The sequence below is a fragment of the Trichosurus vulpecula genome, chromosome X (assembly GCF_011100635.1).
Source record: "Trichosurus vulpecula isolate mTriVul1 chromosome X, mTriVul1.pri, whole genome shotgun sequence".
NCBI classification, from domain to species: Eukaryota; Metazoa; Chordata; class Mammalia; order Diprotodontia; family Phalangeridae; genus Trichosurus; species Trichosurus vulpecula.
Window position 1 is genome coordinate 3108006 of NC_050582.1, and position 20982 is coordinate 3128987.

A 20982-nucleotide genomic window follows, 5' to 3' on the forward strand; every position below is an offset into this window, starting at 1 on the left:
TTAATACACTGTTGGTAGAACTGGTCCAGCCATTCTGAAAAGAAATCTGGAACAAGGTCCCCAAAGCTATTAAACTGGGCACACTCTTTGACTCAATGAATAGTACGTCTATATTCCAAAGAGATCAAAGAAAGAAGAAAAGGACCCATATGTACAAAAATGTTTATAGCAGCAAAAAACTGGAGACTAAAGCAGTACCTAGGGCAGCAATCTGGTGCTGCAGTGGATAGAGTGCCAGACTTGGAGTGAGAAAGACTCCTCTTCTTGAGTTCAAATGTGATGTCAGACATTTACTAGCTGTGTGACCCTGCGCAAGTCACTTCACCCTGTTTGCCTCAGTTTCCTCATCTGTAAAATGAGCTGGAGAAGGAAATGGCAAAGCACTGCAGGATCTTTACCAAAAAAACCCCAGAGTCATGAAGAGTTGGAAACAATTGAAAAATGACTGAACAACAAAAAGGAGTGCCTACCTATTGGAGAATGGCTGAACAAATTGTGGTATATGAATGAAACAGAATATTATCGTATCATAAGAAACGACAAAATGGACAACTTTAGAGGAAACCGAGAAGACTTCTATGAACTGATACAGAGTGAAATTATACAATTATAACATTATAGAGAAAGACAACTTTGAGAGACTTCATAACAAGAGACTTCAACGCAACAAGAAACCACAAGTCCAGAGGACTGAAGATGAAGCATGCTCCTTAACATCTCTTGTATCCCAAAGGAGGTGGAGTGACTTGCCCAGGATCACACAGCTAATGAGCTTTGAGCTTAGCTCTTCCTGACCCTCCCCCACTGAGCACATCCAGCCCACTGACTCCCAATTCTGGAGCTCCACCCATTGCGTCACACTGCATTGAGAAGCAATGTTGGTGACTGGCCCCCTGTCCTATTCCCTGGTCAGGCTACATTTGGAATCTTGTGTTTGATGCTGGGCACCCCATTTTGTGAAAGATATTGCCAGGGGGTCTAGGGAGAAAGCTACAAGGATCCTCTTTTGGCCAGGAGGCGCACTGTGGGGAGGCTTTGACTACAGGCAGGAAAGAAGTATGTGGGTGAGGTAGGGGAGCTGCTCGATAGTGCTCATGAAGGAAAACAAAACACAGAAAGAAAAAAGTATCAAGGAAACATTTTTTTAAATGCACCAAAGAGAGCAGAAGGAAGTTCAAATGGGGCAGCAGATAAGCAGGGCAGCTTTGTTTCTATCAGGAATCCCACCCAACAGATGATCACCTCGAGTGTTGCCGGTGACCTGAGAGAGGCTGCTGCCTCCGCAGGCAGCCCATTTACCAGCTCCCATTGTTAAAAGCACCTTCCTCGTTCGGCCCTCTGGAACACAACTAAGGAAGCCCCCTCCCTCTTCTGTACAAGGCCCTCTAAAGACAGTGGGCAGACTCACAGGCTTGTCCATCAGGATGAATACCATGAAGGCCACTTGGTATTTGGGCCTTTTGTTATTTCTTTACCTCTCGGCGCTTGGCCTCATTTTTCCTGTACTTGGTGAAACAGTGGCAAAGGATGTTTCCACAGCAGCATGCAACATGTACAAGGGGGCCTTCTTTGCCCAGGCTCAGGCCAGATGATACTGCCAGCACCAGAGTTATGGTTTTAATGATCAGTGTCCACTTTCCCAAATAGCCTCGAATAATGAAACCACTCAGAATCGTCTTGATCTGTAAGTCCAAGCACAAGAAAGGTTGCACATTCCCTAGGCTACCTTTGCATAAGCAACGACAACCCTGAAGTCTTCCCTAACTTAGAAGCATCCCATATACAGTCCCCAAAGGCTCCTTCCTCCAACAAATTCCTCTTGGTGCATAGTAGCCAGCCAACAGGGTGGAGCAAGAAACCTATTAATGTGAATCTGCTTTTCCTGATCCTTAAGGGGCTAGGGGAGCAGATAGTTAAGGGCCCTTCCCCTGCAGCAAACCCTTCTCAGTGGGCATTCTAGGCAGTCAACACTGGGTGAACAGAAGCAGTCTGTAACATGGGGCCCAACTGTACTTTTTTGCAGTGGGTGGAGGCTGTTTTTAAACAACATGTATTTTACCCTTATCCCACTGGAATTTCAGAAATGGGGCATTCGGAACAGGAGAATGCTGATTACATTTTAATTGGAACTGGTTCTCTATGATATCAATCGTATACAAGAGGCCAACTCTCAGATTAACTACATGTAGGGTCCCAAAAGCAAATGCTCAGGCCAGAGAAGTCTACTGGTTTGGGCTCAGTCAGGGAAAGTAGCCTCATTAGTCTGAGCAGAAGAGAATCCAGAGGGCCAATGCCAGAAAACTTTCCTATAGGCTAGGGACGGTCTGCTAGTGTGTATTACTCACTCCATGAACAGAGCTTATGGAGGGCTGATGATACGTTATACAAGGAGAATGAAGATTCTAATCAAATGTGTCTTAGAGAACAATTGATTCCAATTTCTTAGGCCTTTGGACATTGTGAACTCTGTCGGAATCTCAGAAGTAGCACGGTGTATCAGAAAGAGCTGGAGTCTGCCACCAGTCCGAGCTGTGTGTTCCCCTTGTCCTCTCTGGGCCTCAATCTCTTTCCTCCCTCCCTCCTCTACCAAATGAAGGGTTTAAACAAAGGGCTTGCTGAGGTCTCTGGCAGCTCCAAACTCTCCCCCTAGGATTCTAGTGAAGGGCTGTACACACTGCATTGTATATACTTTGGATTACATGGGCTCCCAGGAGCTGGTCTGGGAACCAAGCCACAGCTTTGCTGAGAAAAGGATTTCAACTGTTTCCAGGTTGGGGACTCCTAGCATATTCCAGGTGTTGGGACTGTTTTCCAGGGTAAAAGAGGATGATGGACAATTTCTTCCATGTTTTAGCAGCAACTCACCTCAGGGATTCCAGAGCCACAGGCGTAGGGTGCAAACACCCTGACAAGGGAGACAGCCAGAAGGGCAAACAGGAGGGCCCAGAGGACATACATGAAATAATTGAGGATGTAGGCAAAGGCTCCCTGGAACACAAACACATATGAGAGAGAGTGAGAGAACAAGAGACAGAGAGCGAGAAAGAGAGAGTGAAAGAAAATGAGACAGAGAGAGAGGGAGAAGGAGAGGGAGGGAGAGGGAGAGAGAGAGGGCTCAGACTTGGATGAGGTTGTCCCCATCAGGCATGAAACTACTTAGAAAAATGGTTTTCGGGAAAGGTCATGAAGGAGACAGGATCTACATGAACTCTCAGGAGACACCCCTTCCAGAGTTCGAGACACGAGAGCAGAAACACACTGTCAGCTCATTTGGTGAAACCATTAGCTTGCCACTGAAAACAAGATGTTTTATTACAGCAAAAACAACTCGGGCTGTCAGTGAACAAGAGCTAAGCAGGCTGGAGAGCCTTGGAGGGCCTCTTAGGGTGTTTCCACGTAAGAGCATGGGCCCAATGGTTATTGGAAAAGAGCATCCTGGCTTCAGCGGAGTGTGTGGGGAGGACAGCTGATCTCAGACACCTGTCAGCAGCTGCCACCATCACAAAGGGGGACAAAAGAAACTTATTTTGTGACAGAAGCAATTCTGAATCCTGGGAAAGCTAGATGGCTGCTGGGACGATTTTTTTTTGGCCCAGACCTGTGAATTTGTTTGGTGCTGAAGCTGGTTTTAGGCAAGGAGATAGCTTAGAAAGCTACTACAATCCAGGTGTGAGGGCATTCAGGCTCACAGTAGGAGGGAGGGGGAGGGAACAAGCATTTCATAAACACCTACTATGTGCTAGGCACTCTATAAATATGATCTCACTTTAATTTGGAAAAGAAAGCTAAAGAGCTGGGGGAAAGAGGAAGTCAACTTTCTCCTTCATAAAGCTTGCCAATGTGATGGCTGGGACCCACTGGGACCCCTCACCTGCTGGCTGCCAAGGGCAAGTTTTCCTGAAATTACTTGGGGGGAACACAAATAGCAACACAGGGTACTAAGATGAAGGCGAAATCGCGGCTGGGTCCCTTTTTCCCACAAGGGCTAGAGACTCCCCAGCTGCCTGTGCTGAAGCGCACCATCTGGTGTCATCGACAAAGACAAGGCAGAGAGACAGCCCCGTCCCAGCTACCTCGGACTGGTTGATGAGTAGCTGGGACCAGGTATTCCACTCGAGGCATTTGTCTCTGTCTTCGAAGGTGACTTGTTCCGAGTTCCAGCAGCAATGCTCGTGGTTAAACCAGAAGCCCCTGAGGCAGACTCCTTCCTTCAAGTCAGTCATCCAGTGAGCAGAGATGTCTATCAAGCCGGCCAGGGAGCCTGATGGAGGGGAAAGGCCAAGCTCGCATCTTACAGTCTTCTTTAGTAATTAGAGCACTTTCATTTACAGAAAACCAAAAGTCTAAACACAGATATAGCTCACTTGATTTTTTTTAAATTCTATTTTCTCTTGCGCTCTGACCTTGACACCACAATTCTCTAACCACGGACAGTTTGGCCCTTTTTTCTCTAACACATACAAGGTGTCCCTAAAGTCTTGGTGCACTCTATACATTAAATTCCAAAGCCATCCAACTTGTCTCTGCTTCCCTCTGACTCTCGTTCTGACCTCTCCTGACCTTTGTGCCTTCAAAAAAAATGAGTTATTGCCACTGTCACTGTCTTGGTACTTCACTCATACCAGCAGTATTCTGATACATGAAGCCGATGCCAGAGGTGATTGACTTTACGTGAGGACTCCATGCTCTCCATCTGCTTCTCTGCCCTCCTGAAAACCAGTGCTGCACCCCCTCCCACACTCATTTCTGCTCATCTGGGGTTCCTTTCACACCGGGGTCACCATCACCCTCCAAAACCTGTTTCCTCACATCTCCCTCTCTAACTTCCACATTCGTCTTGAATCCACCCAACTTCAACCTTCCAGTTCATTCCTCACCCTGAGCTGCTTCCACTGCCCTTGAACTCCAGCCCATACTAACCATATATGAGCTCAGATGCTCCAGAGTGTGCCATCCTTATCTGCCCTTGGAAATGGAGAAATTAACACTGTGGCTCATTGCTCAATCTCCCCTGGCTTTGGTAAGAGTGCGGATTTCCCAGTCACACCACCCCAGGACATGCTCCCGAGTTCGCTCTGCTGTCTACTATGGCACTGAGGGGCAGTGCCAGGGCTACCCCCTCTTCCCCCCCAGGAGAGGCCCTTCCTGGGCAGCCAGTGAACTCAGTGGCCATTTTGCTTCTCTCTCAACATTGCCTTTTAACTGCACTCAGGCCTTCATCCAAGACAACCAGCCCCTTGCACGATGGGAAGATTGACCATACCTGCTAAGAGCCCAATGAGCAGCATCAGCAGCCAGCCCGAAAAGGCGTCGCTCACACGGTGAACCAGGGCCCAGGTAGACTCTTTGCTTTTATTGGTGATCTGGAGAAGAACAGATTACGCACCGCATGGCTCTGACATGCTCGCTTGATTGCCTTTCTGTCACACGTGTCACCCATTCACTCAAAAACAAAGCATTCTTACTGCCTCCTGGAAAGGCAGACAGAGTTAGCCTTAACACAAAAGTCGCCTCTGAAATCCTCCAATTTTCTCCAGAAATTGGAGGCTGCACCAATAGGAGCACCTGCCAAATTGGCATTCCTACCTTCTGATGTCCCTCAGCTCTGTCAAGACCAATCCCCATTCCTCAGTGCCCATAAATTCCATCCCCTCTGTTACTGGTCTGCCCTTCTCTCCCTATCTGACTTTCTTCTCTCTGACTTCCCATCTGTCTTTCTTGGAAAAGAAGGTTTATCAATTAAAGCTCCAAACCTCTGGATTTGGCACTAGGCTCTCTCTGCTCTCGACATGCCCCTTCTTCCTAGCCACATTCCACTTCTTCCCTTTTCTGGAATCTCACATACCAAAGAAATGCCTTCCCTGGTTATATCCTTTCTTATCCCTTCCCCAGGGGGCTCATGTTAGGCCTTAAGTCCTCCCTTGAGAGTTCAAAAATGAACCATAGCAAAGGTCTGTGTGGCTTTAAGCATTAATTGATCTCTCTTTTACAAAAACCAACCCAAGTCCTAAAGTGGCTAGAAATACACTGGAAGAACTAAAACATAAATAAGCAAAACCATCAAAAACACTGTTTCAATGATCATTAAGAGCACAATTTGGAATACCTCTCCCAGGATCACACCACCTTGGATGCACCAATAACCTGCAGACCCCTAGAATTAGCTCTGAAAATTGCAGTACAAAAAAAGCCTGAAGCTTGGCACAGGTGAACAGAGCCCAACTTCAACATAAAATTCAAAGTCAAGAAAAAGGCTGAGAAAATGGGCAAACAACAACAAAAAAGAATTTGACCATAAAAAGCTACTATGTTGGCAGGGAAGACCAAGACATAAACTCAGAAGAAAAAAAACACAAAAACAGCTACAAACAAAGCCTGAAAGAAAAATGCTAATTGACCCCAAGCCCAGCAAGAATGCCTGGGAGAGTTAAAGAAAGAGATGAGTGGTAGAAGAAGAATTGGGAAGAGAAGTGAGAGTGATGCAAGAAAATTATGGAAAGAAAATTGTTTGTCTCAATTGATTCTCAAAGTGGATTAATGACATCAGGACTTGCAAGTGAATTGGATTTAAATGAGACAGGGCTATGCAAAGTCACCAGCCTCTCTCCTCCAGAGTCATCTGGGTCCAGTCACAAGACCTAGATCAGGATGGTGGGAGATGGTCAGGGATGTAGTAGGAGACCTTGGCCTTTTTAAGCTAAGGTGTTTCCCGGGCTCAGTTTGTCTGAGGCAATACCCATTCACTGATTATGGCAAAGCAAGAAATGAGGCAAAAAAATGGCCCCTTTCACCTACTCAAAAAACCCCGAAAACCAATCCATCTGGGAGGGGAAGACCCTCAGGTCTTCTTCTAGTCAGAACAGACACAATTGCTATTTACACTCACTCTAGGCCAACAAAGACCAACTGAGGCTTGGGTTGGAGCCCATTATTAGCCAATCAGTGGGAGCCAGATCGATTTGGGAGTCAAGTAGCTCCATTTGAATCCCAATGGCTTTATCAATGCCTGGTTTCCAGAGCTCTATTTCAAGAAATTTATATTGCTTGTAAGGTCTTTACCAGGTCTCAGTTTGTCTGAGGTAACACCCATTCGATGATTTAAGGTTAGCTAAGAAATGAAGTAAAAGATGGCCTCATTTGCCTATTAAAAAAAAGAAAATTAAAATTAAAAAGAAAAAGAAAAAAATGAAAACAAATAATATCTTGGTAAAATAGGGATAAAAAAACTGAAGAAAATAACATCTTAAAAAACAGAATTGACATAATGGTAAAAGAGGCACAAATATTCACTGAAGAAAAGAACTCCTCAAAAAGCAGAATAGGACAAATGAAAAAGGAGGTACAAAAATCTTGCTGAAGAAAATAGTTCCTTAAAAATTACAACTGGCCAAGTAAAAACTAATGATTCCATGAGACGTCATGAAATAATAAAACATAGTCAAAAGAATGAAAAATAGAAGAAAATGTGAACTATCTCATTGGAAAAACAACTGGCCTAGAAGACAGATCAAGGAGAGATAATTCAAGAATTACTGGACTACCTCAAAGCCACAATCAAAAAAAGAGCCTAGACATCACATTTCAAATTAGCAAGGAATATCTTATATATCTTAATAATCTGATATCTTGGATCGAGAGGCTAAAATAGAAACTGAAAGAATCCACCGATCACCTCCTGAAATACATCCCTGCTGCACAAGCAATATAATTAGCAAGCGCTATTTCAAAAGGGAAGAACGTTGCCATTGTGGGAGTCCAGGCCACCCGATCTAAGTGACACGCTCTAGCAAAATGTCTAATTTGAAAAATGCTCATTCCAATTTAACATATTATTCTTTTAGTAGCAAAATATTTTCTGGTGTCTTCGCAATGGATTGCTAGTATCATAGTGACAAACTACTATTCTCCATTCATTAGGAAGCTCTCTACAAACGTAACATTTTCCACATTCCAATATTACCCCTGAAGATACTGAACATCATCCAAAGTACCCAGAAGTCACCCCTGAAACAACACAAAGACAATAGGTACAGGTGCTTTCGAAGCTTCCACTGTCTTACGCTCACATTTCCAAAGACTTTCAGGCATCCACATCAGCCATACAGGCCCCACGGCAGGCCTGCACAACCTGCAACTGGCAGGCACAGCAAAGGATTTTGGGTAGTCTGTGAAAAATGAACATCCTCTGGATTTTTCAACGGCCACCATAAATCCTTTGGTGGGCTGCAGGTTGTGCAGGCCTGCCCCAGGGCAAAAGAGGCATCATCAAATATGAATGATTTAGAGCAAAACATCCCCCCCCAAGATGAAGGAAACATGTGAATCCAGAGCCAAACTTGTAGGTATCAGAGTAGCAAGCATTCTATCACGAAAAAGAACTGAATCATGACACTCTTCATGGGCTCTCATCTGGAGGTTACAAGAGGGTAAGGGAGGCCAGAGCACTCAAATCCAAAGAGGGGGAAAGTACATGATCAAACTTCCATTTATTCCCATGTGTTCCCCAACAGACATCCCTGGCCTTACCTCTCGGTGCCTGTCTCGGTCTCTGGATTTCTCCCTCACCCAGTCAATAGTATTGAAGTCTTCATAGGTCCCCACTCCGGGGATAGGCTCTTCTAAGAAGTCCATCATCTTATTTGGAACATTCAGCCCTCCTCCATTGTATGACATAAACTCTGCAGAAAAGGGGGAAACATACACGTCCACACTAGTTGAGCTCTCAATTAATCAACAGTATTTGTCATGAGGCTTCTATTTGCCCAGCACCTGCCAGACAGTGGGGAGACAAATACAACGAGGAAAACAAATCCGACTCACAAGAAGCTTGCACTCAAAAGTTGGCATTACCCAGCAAAGGAGAAGAAATCTACACAGACTACATCGCACCACTGGAGTAATGAGGCATGAAATGACTTCCATAGTCCTCATCAGGAGGGGCTGAGAAGAGCCTAAACTCGGCTATCAGCGACATGTTACCAAAAGAAGACATAACAGGGAGACGCAAGGAGACCTTACGCCTGACTGGTTACAAGGAGTAAAGGGACAAAGGAAAATCAGGAGGGGTGCACATGGATTTTCATTGTTATACTGGGAACCAGCAACAAAATACCAACTGTGTAAAATAAGGGGTAACATTTTACACAAACCCTTGGAGCACAATGAAGGCTTCTTGAGAAGGCTGCAAACCTCTTCCATTCTAAGTCATCTGGAAGTTCTTCTACTAGCCCTGGCTTCGTCTTCTTTCTTTATAAAATCTCACATCCCACTCACTGTCTTGCTGGCTCTTGCCCTGTGGGTTCCACTCGGTCCTGGCATAGAGAAGACTTTCCATATTACCTTGGAGGCTTCATTTGTTATCATTTTGGTGGCACCATAATATTCCATTACCTAGTCTCCAACTGCTGACCATAAGTGTTCCCAATCTGGGACTGTTAGAAGTAGGGCAGTTATGAATATTTCTGTTGAGACACAGGGACCTTTCAATGGAATCACTGGATCACAAAGCTTACCCAAGCTCCAGGATTCCAATCAATTCCTAGCCTACCCAGACACTGACATGGCCACACCTTCATCATCACTGTGGCATCTCAGAAGAAGGTCACACCCTCCCAAGAGCAAGAGATTCTTGGGAATTTCCCACTGATCACAAGCTCTCCCATCCTCACTCCTGCCTTTCATTGCTGTTGCTCATCCATGACCCCCTCCTGACCTTTCCAGTCCACCTCCCTGATTTTGGCTTCATTTGCTTTCACCACCCAATATGGTACCACATGGCCTGTCATGACCTACTATCCCAGACTTATTGGCTCACTCCACCCCCTCAACCTTTCCTAGGACCCACCCTGCAAATCCTCAGCCCTGGGCCACTGCCCAAATCAGATCATCCCTGGGAAAAGTGACAAAACAGAAAGGAATCCACCCACTAGGAATTCACAGTTGGACCACTCAGTTGGGTTCTTGCTATTAGATCAACACTCCTCCTCAAGCCCTCTTAGTGCCTGCCCTCTTCCATCACTGCCAGCAACTGCTCCAAATTGTTGCTTCATCCCATTCCCCCCACCACTCAGAGAATATGCCCAGCTTCGTTCTACTTCACTGAGAGGCTGAGGCCATCTGACCAAGCTTTCTCAGCTCTCGCTCCTCAAATGCCCCGCCCCCATCCTTGCCTCCCTCCCTCTGGGCAGGGAAGCAGCAGTAGCTCTTTGTGTCCATCCCCTCCCATCTGCTCACAAACATGTTCAAGTCTCCTCAATCTTAAGGACCTAGGCCCATCTCTCTCCTCTCACACTCTTACTACTACCTGAAAGAGCAGTCTCAGTCCAAGGCCTCCATTTCCCCACCATCCTTGCCTCTGCCAGTGAAATGACCCTGTTAAAGTTACCAGTTTCCTCAGCCATCAAGCCTGATGGTTTTCCTTTCCATCTTCATTTTTCTGGACCTTTTGGAAGCATCTGACCCTGCTAACCATTGACATTAAACTCTCCTGTTTTTCCTTCCTTCTACTTTAACCTCTGCCTCCCTTGATGTCTCATCTTTTTCCTGATCCTTTAATGAGGGCATTTCCCTTCATTCTCTTTATGGAGAAGGGACATGACAGTAAATGGACTTGGAATCAGGAAGCTGTTGAGTCATTTCAGTCATGTCTAACTCTTCATGACCCCATTTAGGGTATTCTTGGTTTGCCATTTCCTTCTCCAGCCCATTGTACAGATGAGGAAATCAAGGCAAACAGGGTTAAGTGACTTGCCCATGGTCACACAGCTAGCAAGTGTCTGACGCCAGATTTGAACTCAGGAAGATGAGTCTTCCTGACTCCAGGCCCAGTGCTCTATTCACTGCAGCACCACCTAGCTGTCCCAGGGATCAGGGATCAGGAAGACCTGCATTTAAATTCCACTTCTGACACCTCCTAACTACATGATCTAGGCAAGTCACATCAGTTATCTGAGCCTCAGTTTCCTCACCTGTAAAATGACGTTCCTAATGCCTGTACAACCTACCTCTCAGGGTTATCGTAAAGCTCAAATAAGAAGAACATAGATGAGGCTCTTTGCAAACCTCCATGTGCTAAAGAAAGGTCCATTGTTCCCCTTTACATTCTCTCCCACAGCTTTAAAGTTGATGAATCCTGACTCCCCACTACCGCCAGCTCCAAGCCTGCATCTCTAATGTCCTACATATAGGACAGTTCCACCTGGCACCTCAAACTCAACAGATGCCAGCCACTGAGCTCATTGGTTAACAGACAACAACAACATGTTTTATGCTTTAGAAAAATCAATCCACCACTGGCACTTCCCTCTCACCACCCCTCATCCCTCCACAAAGAGCCACAGCAAAGCCAAACCAGTCAACACACTAGCTATGCTGGCTAGTGCATGCCTCACTCCACACCTGGGACCCCCCACTTTTCTGCCATCAGTTTGGTGAAGTCGTTCAGTGTTGTTTTCCTCATTACCTTGCCCCTTAAGCTTGCTCTTCTTTTTAACTTCCCTATTTTTGCCTCTGGTAGCAAGATGCACCTGTTCTCCCATGCTTGTACCCTTAGGGTCCTGGTCCTCTTTGGCTATGAGAGAGGAAGGAGAAGCAAATATCAACTGATGAGCGACCTCACCAATTGTCCCTTTGCAATAGCGCTGGAAGGCACATCTGTCCTCTCCCCTCGATCCCTTATTATCAAGAGCCTTAAATATAGCCTTCGATCACCTGGGGCAGCTAGGTAGCACAGTGGATAAAGCCCTGGGCCTAACACACTTACTAGCAAATTACTTCACTTCTGTTTGTCTCAGTTTCCTCATCTGTAAGCCAGGGATCATAAGGGTTGTTGTAAGGATGAAAGGAGACTTAGCACAGTGCCTGGCACAGTAGGTGCTTAATAAATGTTAGCTATTATTAACTAGTATTGCTACCTGTCTACCTGGACTCTCATTCTCCACCTGCTCCTACCTGTCTTTCTAATTCAGCCTTCATAAGGCTACCAAAAGAATCACTAATATGTGTAAGAAATCTTTTTCAAGTGATTCTTCCACTAAAAATATCTTCCGTGGCTCTCTATTGCCTACCAACTTCAGATTTCTTTGCCTGGCACTTGAGATCCTGCAGTAGCCCTCTTCCTTATTTCTCCCCGCTCATCATCACTCTATGGCTTGGCCAAACTGGACTATTCTCTGACCGTTACCCCACCTCCACCCCAGGACATAGCCTGCTCTTGGGGTTCTAGGCCCTTAATGACAGTGTTTCTCATGCCTACAACGCCCTCACCTCCCTCTACCTACCAAATTCCTGCTCACCTTTTAAAGCCCAACTTACATGCCCCCGCCTCCCATGAGTCCTCCCTCATTCTCTCAAATGTATCTCTCAGAAGTAAATCCAATATTCCTGGCATGATCTGACCTACCGTCGGGATGCTAGGCCTTCTCCCAGAAGAAGGGCCACTGAGTTCTTGAAGCTAGGAGGCTTTTCTCAAAGAGGCAGGAGACAGCACAGCCCCTTGCAGGGAGGAGCAGCTGCTTGTCACCCAAGGAATGATGACCTGGAGCCACAGGTAGGTGCTGGTAGGTGAGGGATCAGTGTAGGGTGGAGAAAGGAGAGAAAAACAGTGATGGCCAAGGGGGAGGGGGTGTTGTGTGAACCAGAAACTAGCACTGCTACAGACGGCTGCCCCCTTTCTGGGGCATGTGTCCAAGAAGGGATGAAGAGCCTTCCAAACTTTGGCAAGCCTGATGCTTACTAGCCACCCATTACCGGTGATTCAAAAGGGAACAAATGACACCATTGGCATCAGGAATCAAGAAAGTGGAACAAGGCTTGGGGTGAGAAGCTAAAGACCTTGGCAATACAGGCTGCTGCCCATTGAAGGCTGAGGCTTTGAGAGAGAAACTTTGGAAGTTAGCAGGAGCATGGGCAGTCAATCCATGATTCTAGCCGCACCTGATGCTTAGCAAATAAGACACCAAAGGTAGGAAGCCAGGTCAGGTGACAGAGGAGGGGTGCAAAATCATGGCCCAGACCTGCAAGAGCCTCTTAGATTTCTAAAGCCATCCTGAGCTCAGGTGGGCCAGGCTTGCACAAGACAGCAAGAAGACACAAGCCTGGGACTTGGGGTGGGAGGATGGGGTCAGATCAAAGGTCCTCATCTTTTTTAGCCTCTGGCTACAGGCAGGGGTGGAGGGGTTCCAGGAATCCAAGATAAGCAGCCACCAAAGATAACTCAGACACCCTGGAGGAGTCACCAGGCCCATACAAACTACAGGCCATGGGCCTGAAAGAAACCAGCATGGCCCATGACCTCAGAACAATGATGGGGAATGAGTGCGGAGTCTCAGGACTGGCAAAGGGTAAATGTTTGCCCAATTTTCCAAAAAGGGAAGCAGATGGAGCCTGTATACTCTAAGCCAAAGGGCTTGACTTGGATTCTTGGCAAAATTCTAGAATACGACAGGGGTGGCGTCATCGAGAACAGGCCACAGCACGGCAGATTTTAGCAGCGCCCGGGCCCAATGACATATGGAGATGCAAGTTCGACGACAGTAGAGGGATTGGGAGCTAGCTGAATGTCTGGTGTGCTGCCTTAACGGTGCACGGAGTCCTGGGTCTGAAGGCAGGAAGCTCTGAATTCAGCCACTTGCTAGCTGGGCGACCCTGGGCAAGTCACTTAACCCTGTCTGCCTCAGTCTCCTCAAGTGTTAAATGAGAATAAGAACAGCATCGACCACCCAGGGCTGTCAGAAAGATCTGTAAAGCTCTTTGCAAACCATTTAGTACACAAGGGGCAGAGAATCCAGAACTGGGGGAGGACTATGGTTACGTACAGGGTCAAGACTGGGAAGGGAGGGCCGCAGAATCCTAGACCTAGAGCTGGAAGCAACATCAGGGGTCTTCTGGTCTGACCCTTCGTTTGACAGATGAGGAAACTGAGGCTCAGAGAGTTAAAGTGATTTGCCCAAGGTCACACAAATCAGAGGTAGCATTTGAACCCAGGCCCTCTGACATCAGAGTCACAGGCCTTTCCAGTGTCCCACACTAGCTCCCAGGGCAAGGGTAATGGCCTCAGAGAATCTTGAGGGGTAGAGAGCCTAGAGGTCACAAAGGAGCCAGTGACAGATGGAAGAACAGAAGGCTATGGGAAATGGGAATTGCAGAGTTTTTGATCGTGGAACTGGAACCTTTCTGAGAGCCGGTGAGGTCAAGGATACAACCATCACTGTCTCTGTCTGCCGCCATGGGAGACCAGGGGTTCTGAGTGGGGAAGAAGGATGTGAGCCAGGGCCTGAACCCCAGACGAAGAAGGGAGTATGAGCAGGACCCAGCAGATCACTGCATCAAAGGCAGAGGTCACGAAATGATGACAGCAAGAGGCCCTGCAGGTGGCACCAGGTGCTCAAGGAGTAACCCTGCTCTTTTCCCTGCTCCAATGCATTGGGCACCAGAAGAAAGTATGAGCAGCACTGTCTTCTGGGAGGAGCCAAAAGATGAAAGAGGGAGCAGAAGAGGAAAAGGGTTGAGGAGAAGGAACATTTTTGAACAGCACAATTCCAGAGGGCATGACAGAAGGAAGAAGCAAAGCCAGACTGGGGGGCAGGGGGAGACAGCAGTGGTGGCAGGTGGAGGTGGATGGAAGTGAGAGGATGGGAAGGTAGCAGAGGAGGGGGTGCTGACTGACTCTGTAGCACTGGAATTAAGAGAGGAAGAGGTCAGAGTTTGCTAGCCTTAGGACAGGGATGTAGTACCTTTTGGCTGGGCCTCCCACCCTCAGCTCAAAGAAGGGAGACTGGGCCTGCCTTCAGTGGCCCTTCCTGGAGATGAAGTCCTGAAGGCAAGAGTTGTGGGGGTTGGCGCCTTGTCCTAGGCTGGGCCCAGTCCAAATACTGAAGCTTTCCCTTGTCTCCGTTTGGTGATTGTAGCAATGAGTTGGAGCAGAACAGTCGAGTTGAGGGCAAGCAGTTGGGGGAGGGGCTAGAGAAACCCCTCCAGGTCCAAGAAGAGGGTGGTTGGCTCCCTGAGAATAGCTTGCAGCAGGCCTGGCAGACACTACGCTCCCTGTTCCCAGCCCTGGCAGGGGCAGGAAGCAATGTCGCCTGGCTGGCACTGTGGTCACTCTGCGGATCTGGGCATGAAGGGCAGCTGAGCTCACACCCAGCTCTGGGCCCTCATTCTCCTAGAGGAAGGACAGAAGCCGAAGCCATACCTACTCTCTACCAGCTCAGCCTCTCCAATGAAAAGCAGCACACACCTGAGAGGAAGAGGCCAAAGGCCAAATCACATGGGTCCAGCGGAGAAGAAGTTAATCTTAAATCCCCAAATCAAAGTCCTTGCAGCGTCTTCCAGAGCACCTGACTGGAAAGAGCAAGGCCAGGGAGGAGGGAACTGCTCAGGCAGCATTTACTGGCCCATCAAGCCCTAGAAGTAGCGATAAGCTGGTTTCTGACAGATAAAAACAAAGGCCGAGGGGGGAGGGGGCGCTGGGGGGCTGGGGTCAGGGCAGGAGGAAGGCTCCAAGGACTCCAGCTCTCCATTCACATGCAGCCCACCGCAAACTACTCACGCCCAGAAATCTACTAGAAAAAAAGAAACCAGGCTCAGCTTAGATTCCCATGGGTTTCAAATTTCTCGTTTCATCTGAGGCAAAGGATCCTGAGAAATTGATTTTTTAAAAGCATCCGCCAGCTCTCTCCTATGATCCTCATGATGTACCAGACATCTAAGCTCTGAATGACTCAAGCCAAAACGAAGGTCCCCCCTCACCCCACTTCCTGATAGCAGAGCCCCAACTCGTACCAGCAGCAGCAGCACCACCCCCCGGCCCAAAGATACCCCAAAGACCAGATGATTTCATTCAATACCATCATCCCTCCTGGCATTTTCTTGTCAGAAGAAAAACCAATTCTGACAGTTTGCTCCCAGTGACAGAGTCTGAGCTCCTGCTGAGCAGTGGCCATGCAGGCCCTTACGCCATGCTGGGCTCTGAGGGAGGGGTGGGCAGGAGCGGCAGTGTCTGCTTACCTTTACTGGTTCTGCTCCAAGCGGGAGCCCGACACTGCAGGCTGCATGTTGCTGCTGGGCGGGCAGAAAGGCAGGCAGGCAGGCAGGCAGGCAGGCGGGCGAGCAGGCCAGCAGGCAGTGATACACTCGCAGCAGAATGCCTGCCTGCCTGCCTGCCTGCCTGCCTGCCGCCCAGGGTGGATCAGGGGAGAAGAGCGCTTGCAACACTTGCAATCAGCCCCGGCTCCTAGGAGTCAGCCACCCTCCAGAGCCCCAGCCACCAGCACTCCAACGTGATGTCACTGGCTGGCTCACGTGAACAGACCCCCTCAGACCAGCCTGGGGAAAAGGAGGCTTGTTACTGAGCAGGGAAACCTTAAAGCTATAGTCTGAATTAGATGCCAGTGAACCTGGAGCCCCAAGGCACCAAGCACAGTTTCCAACCACCTCAGGGTTGAAACAGAAGGCCCCAAGAAACCAGGAAGGGAGGTAATAGGAGCTATTGGCGAGCTCATAAAGAGGAAAGCCAATGTTTACTACTGGAGACAAAATCAGGCCACCTTCAATCAGCTGAGGTGACCTGAACTTGAGTTCTGCAAGAAGGATTTTGTAAGCTACAAAAATGTCCAGACACTGAGACCGTGAATGACAGCAGCGTGTAGTGTCCCACTTAGACGGCCATTCCTAAGGCCTCCATTTTCATCTAAATTGTTATTTCATTCAACCAGAAGCAACAGCAAAGGCATATGGTGGGTGTAAGTGGGCAGCAGAAAATTACCCATGACTTCAGGAGGAGAAAGAATAAAAATAGCCAAGGCCACAGATGCCTAGACAAGATGGCAGGCCAGTCACAAAGCCAGAGCCAGGGAGAAAAAGGAGGCAGCCGCCGTGTTCCCTGCTGGCTACAACATTGAAGAAGGGCGCCGGCACACTGGGAGGCTCCTCTATGAAGGCCACTCTATGGAAAACCAGGGAGAAAAGGAAGGAGAGGCTGAGCTCACTGTTCTATCCAAGTCAGTCCAAATCCTGAGGGCCCATGGAGACAAGACTGCCAAGATACCACTTGTGCTTGGTTGGTCTGCTGATCCTGCAGAATGGAGGCTTCTGTTACTTGTTTACCTCACCATTTGCAATGGCCTCATGCAAAAGAAGGGTTTTAAGGCTCACAGAAGAATGCACACAAGAGAGTTTTTCTGCTGTACCTGTATTCGAACGGACAACATTCTTAATGATATACACTTCCCTTTCTGAAGCCACAGAGAGGGAGTGACTCTTCTTAGACTCAATCTCAGGGATGGAGACACCCCTGTCATTTCAGGGACAGGACAGACAGTTCAGCAGTCCTCAGCTCTCAGAGACCTTTGGATGAGATGCAAGTGTCTCGGAAGGGATGGGCAGAAAATCATCCTGGGGGCACTTCAGAGGGAAAATGGCCATTAGAGTTCAGAAAGAGCCCAGGGTCAGCTGGGGGGGGGGGGCAGGTGGTGACGAGGCCAGAGCCTCCTGAAGGGGAGCAGACCTAGCCAGTGGGCTCTCTTGAGCAAGCATCCATCCCTACACAGTGGGACTGCTGAATATAAGCACTTCCCCAGGACCAAAAGAGCCTCCTTTGGGGATCTGGGTCATGCAGGGCTTCTCAGGGTTTGCTCACGTCACATGGGCAGAGTAAGCAGTTGCCCAGCCCAGGGGCTAAGCCCTAGAGAAAACTAGACACAATGATGTCATTGGTGAAACCAGGGCCGTGTTTATGGGAGAAAACCAGGGATGGGCGACAAAGCAGATTTCCCTCTAAGTGGCCTCAAGTCCTCAAAAGGGACAGGTTTACTGACTTTCAGAGCATCAGGGACTGTCCCTCCTCCCACAGCAAGGCAAAAATGAAAATACAAGCGTCACTGAAAATGGTCCCAGGGAGTCTTCAAGGTCATCAAGTCCAAATGAGGAAAGTGAGGCCCGGAGGGGAGAAGGGATGGAGCATGAACTTCTATATAAACCCAGGGGAAATTCACGTCTGTGCAAAAGAGCTTCAGCAAATACAAGATCTGACCACACAAAGTGGGGAGATAGTTTTGAGCCAGTAGACCTGGACTTGGCGAGCCACATCCAGGCTCACCTCTGGAAAAGACCTCTGGAAGAGTTTTCTGAATCCCTTAATGAGAACTCGCTGGCTCCAACACCTTCAGACCTCTGTCAGCCCAAGCCCCAAACAATCAGCTTGCTTTCACTACAGTCACCTCATTTTTAAATGCAAAATAGGGTGACCTCCTAGGAACACATATCTGTCTCCCTCATTCACCAGCCTTGGCTCTCAATGCCAAGCTTCCATTCACACTGGCCTTTCCAAAGCTTTGCCACCACATAAGTCAAAGTTCTTGAGAACCAGTCCGGGGATGTGAAAGGACGGAGAGCCTGGTCTACAAGAGGGGATGGAGAGGGGCAAGGAAGGGCCTAGTCAAACCATTTCATTTCAAACGAGCCAGAACCCAGGCTGATTGGGTCCCCCTGGCCCTTATATCAACCCCGACAAGAGCAGAACTCTCGAAACCCTGAGGCAGGACCCAGTTACCCATCTGTCCCGACTTGTTCTGCATGACTTAAGGTCAGGCCTGTAAAGACTGCTCCCCCTTCTCTGACAGCATCAGCAAGAGCCACTGTCACATATTAACCTGTTCATAGCTTGTTCTAATCATTAGGCTCATTACCTCAAAGTGGGGAAGGAGAAGGGCAGAGACTTGTCCCTCATTGGCCCAAATCAGCCCGCTGAGGAATTTCGAGGATTGGGGGCTGGGTTAGGGGGCACAACAGTGGATATATTTATTATCATTGCAAAAGTGGTACTCCCAGATTCAGAGAACTTTGGGCCCTCTGAGATGATCCTAGTTCAACTCTTTCATTTTACAGGTAGGGAAACTGAGGCCCAGAAAGGAGAAGTGACTGGGTCAAGGTCACCCAGCTAGCTCATAGCTTTGTTCTTGAGAAGAAAGAATACTCTGTGTACTGAGAACTACTCAGCTTACCAAAATCATCCTAGTCTGATCGCCTACCAGCTAAACGCGGCAGGGACACTGGCACATGAGCATTAACCTAATTCTGGCCCCTTCAGTAAGATAATCTAGGTCACTAATGAGCTGGTCAATGGCACTAGGGGCCACTTCATCTTTGGTGTCACTGGGTTTCAATCGTGGACAGAGCAAGAGCCCTTCAGGACCTGAGTGGGCTTGCTATGACAGGATGAATATTTTAGGAAATTGTTGGCATTCTCTGCAAAGGAGGAATGCACCAATATGGAAACCCTCCTTAAAACTGCTCTTCCAATATTGCAGGGGGATCGCTGCATCAGTCACGCATAGATAATGAGTGTATCCCCCAACCCCTACTGACAGCAGGAACTGTACTTCACAGATGCCCTCAGCAGCTAAGTGAAACTGCTCTCCTTGGGTTCTGGCATTTACCAAGAGTGACTGGATTGGAACAGGTAAAAGTGCTCAATCAAAATGGATGTGCTTTTAAAAATGTCATCCACTGAGGAGACCCTTTCAACAAACATTTCTTAAGCACCTACTGTGTGCCAGGCAGTGTGCTGGGTATGCAAAGACAGCAGTTCGATTTTGGAGAGAGTTCTAGGGTCTGGGAGTACCCAGGGTCTAAGGAGGGAGGAGAAAATGAGACCATCGAAGAGACGGATGAGAAAAGGTAACCACTCAAGGGGGAGAAGCTAGATCTCGGGGATGTTCAGGGCTATTGGATAGCCCTTCGAGGCCAGTCAGATGCCCGAGGCATTCGGAGGAGTGAGGCCTGGGGACAAGCCCACAAGGAAGGCCGTCTAACAGCTGCTGAGCCAGACCACTCTCTCCATCTCTAAAACCCAGAGTGCTTTTGTGCCCTCTTTAGACCCTTCTCTCACAAATGGCTGGTGACACAGCTATATCTCTGGGCCAACACTGGCTGCTCTGATGCCTGCCTTCCTGAGTGTACACTCTGAGCAGGCAGTCCCCAGCATCGGGGTCAGCTCCCTAACTGCACCAGGATCAGGACTCCCAACCACCGCTCTAGGTGCCATAGGGAGGGCTTGTTACCAAAAAGATGCACAAAACCAACCAAGGCCAAACCCAAAAGCCACCTTGCCCCTCCCCTCCACAGCACCAGGAACATCCAATTTTAAGAATATGCTTCTAGCAACGGGGATCCCCATACCTTCAGCACAATGACTCCTCCTTTTGCTCCCCCTCTAATTTGTTACTGCTTCCAGCTCAACCAGGGCCCCTGGAACTCATTAAAACAGGATGCTAGCATCTACTGCGGCCCACAGAATTGGCCTTAGCTCGAAGTAGCTACAGGGAGGCAGACAAGCAGTCCCAGGAGGCTGGGGTGATCCCCACCCATTAGCAGCTGCTGAGGACAACTGTGGGAAGCAGGCAGCCTATGCAGGGAATATAGGCTAGAGCCAGAATTTTCATGAAGGAAAAAAAACCCCAAATGGGCCGGCTCACAGCCCATACTATGTGGTGAGTGCTTGAAGATGTATGTCTAAAACCCAACCTCTTCTGCCAAGAATAAACCGAGAATTCTGTTTTCTTTTCAGCAGTTAATAGACATTTACTGGCCTTGTACTGTGCGGAGGAGCACAGCATGTACAGTTCAGGCACAAGCAGTTGCCACTATGGTCCCAGAGGCCTCCCAGGAGCATGCGGGGAGGCCACCTCCCTCACTGACGGGCCATGGGAGAGGCTGGGCATCTCGTGGGGCAGGAATCCACTGAAAAGCCGAAACAGTTCCCTTCCTTGGACTTAGCCATGGCAGTGCTCTCAAGGGGACAGGACGCAGAGCAAGACGCAGCCCCTTCTCCTCCTCCTGGCTTTCAGCGTCACAAAGCCCAGCTAAGGAGCCCAATGTGGACATGATCTGCCCACCTGCCATCGCTGGAGCAGCTCCGCTGTGGGAAAAATGCTAAGGGCCTCTCCACAGGAGGCTCCACACAGTGGAGCCAGGGAGGGCACGGGT

General features: G+C 48.4%; 1 protein-coding gene across 1 annotated transcript in view; it reads right to left on the bottom strand.

The window, feature by feature from the left end:
- The window catches only part of CLCN5 (chloride voltage-gated channel 5), a 94884-nt gene that overhangs the window by 9528 nt on the left and 64374 nt on the right, over positions 1–20982 (bottom strand). The window contains exons 4-8 of the mRNA XM_036740194.1: positions 8527–8678; positions 5264–5363; positions 4074–4261; positions 2866–2988; positions 1476–1682 (exon numbers count right to left, since the gene is read on the bottom strand). Of these exons, the coding sequence (XP_036596089.1) occupies positions 1476–1682; positions 2866–2988; positions 4074–4261; positions 5264–5363; positions 8527–8678 (770 nt within the window). The remainder of the gene's footprint in view (positions 1–1475; positions 1683–2865; positions 2989–4073; positions 4262–5263; positions 5364–8526; positions 8679–20982) is intronic.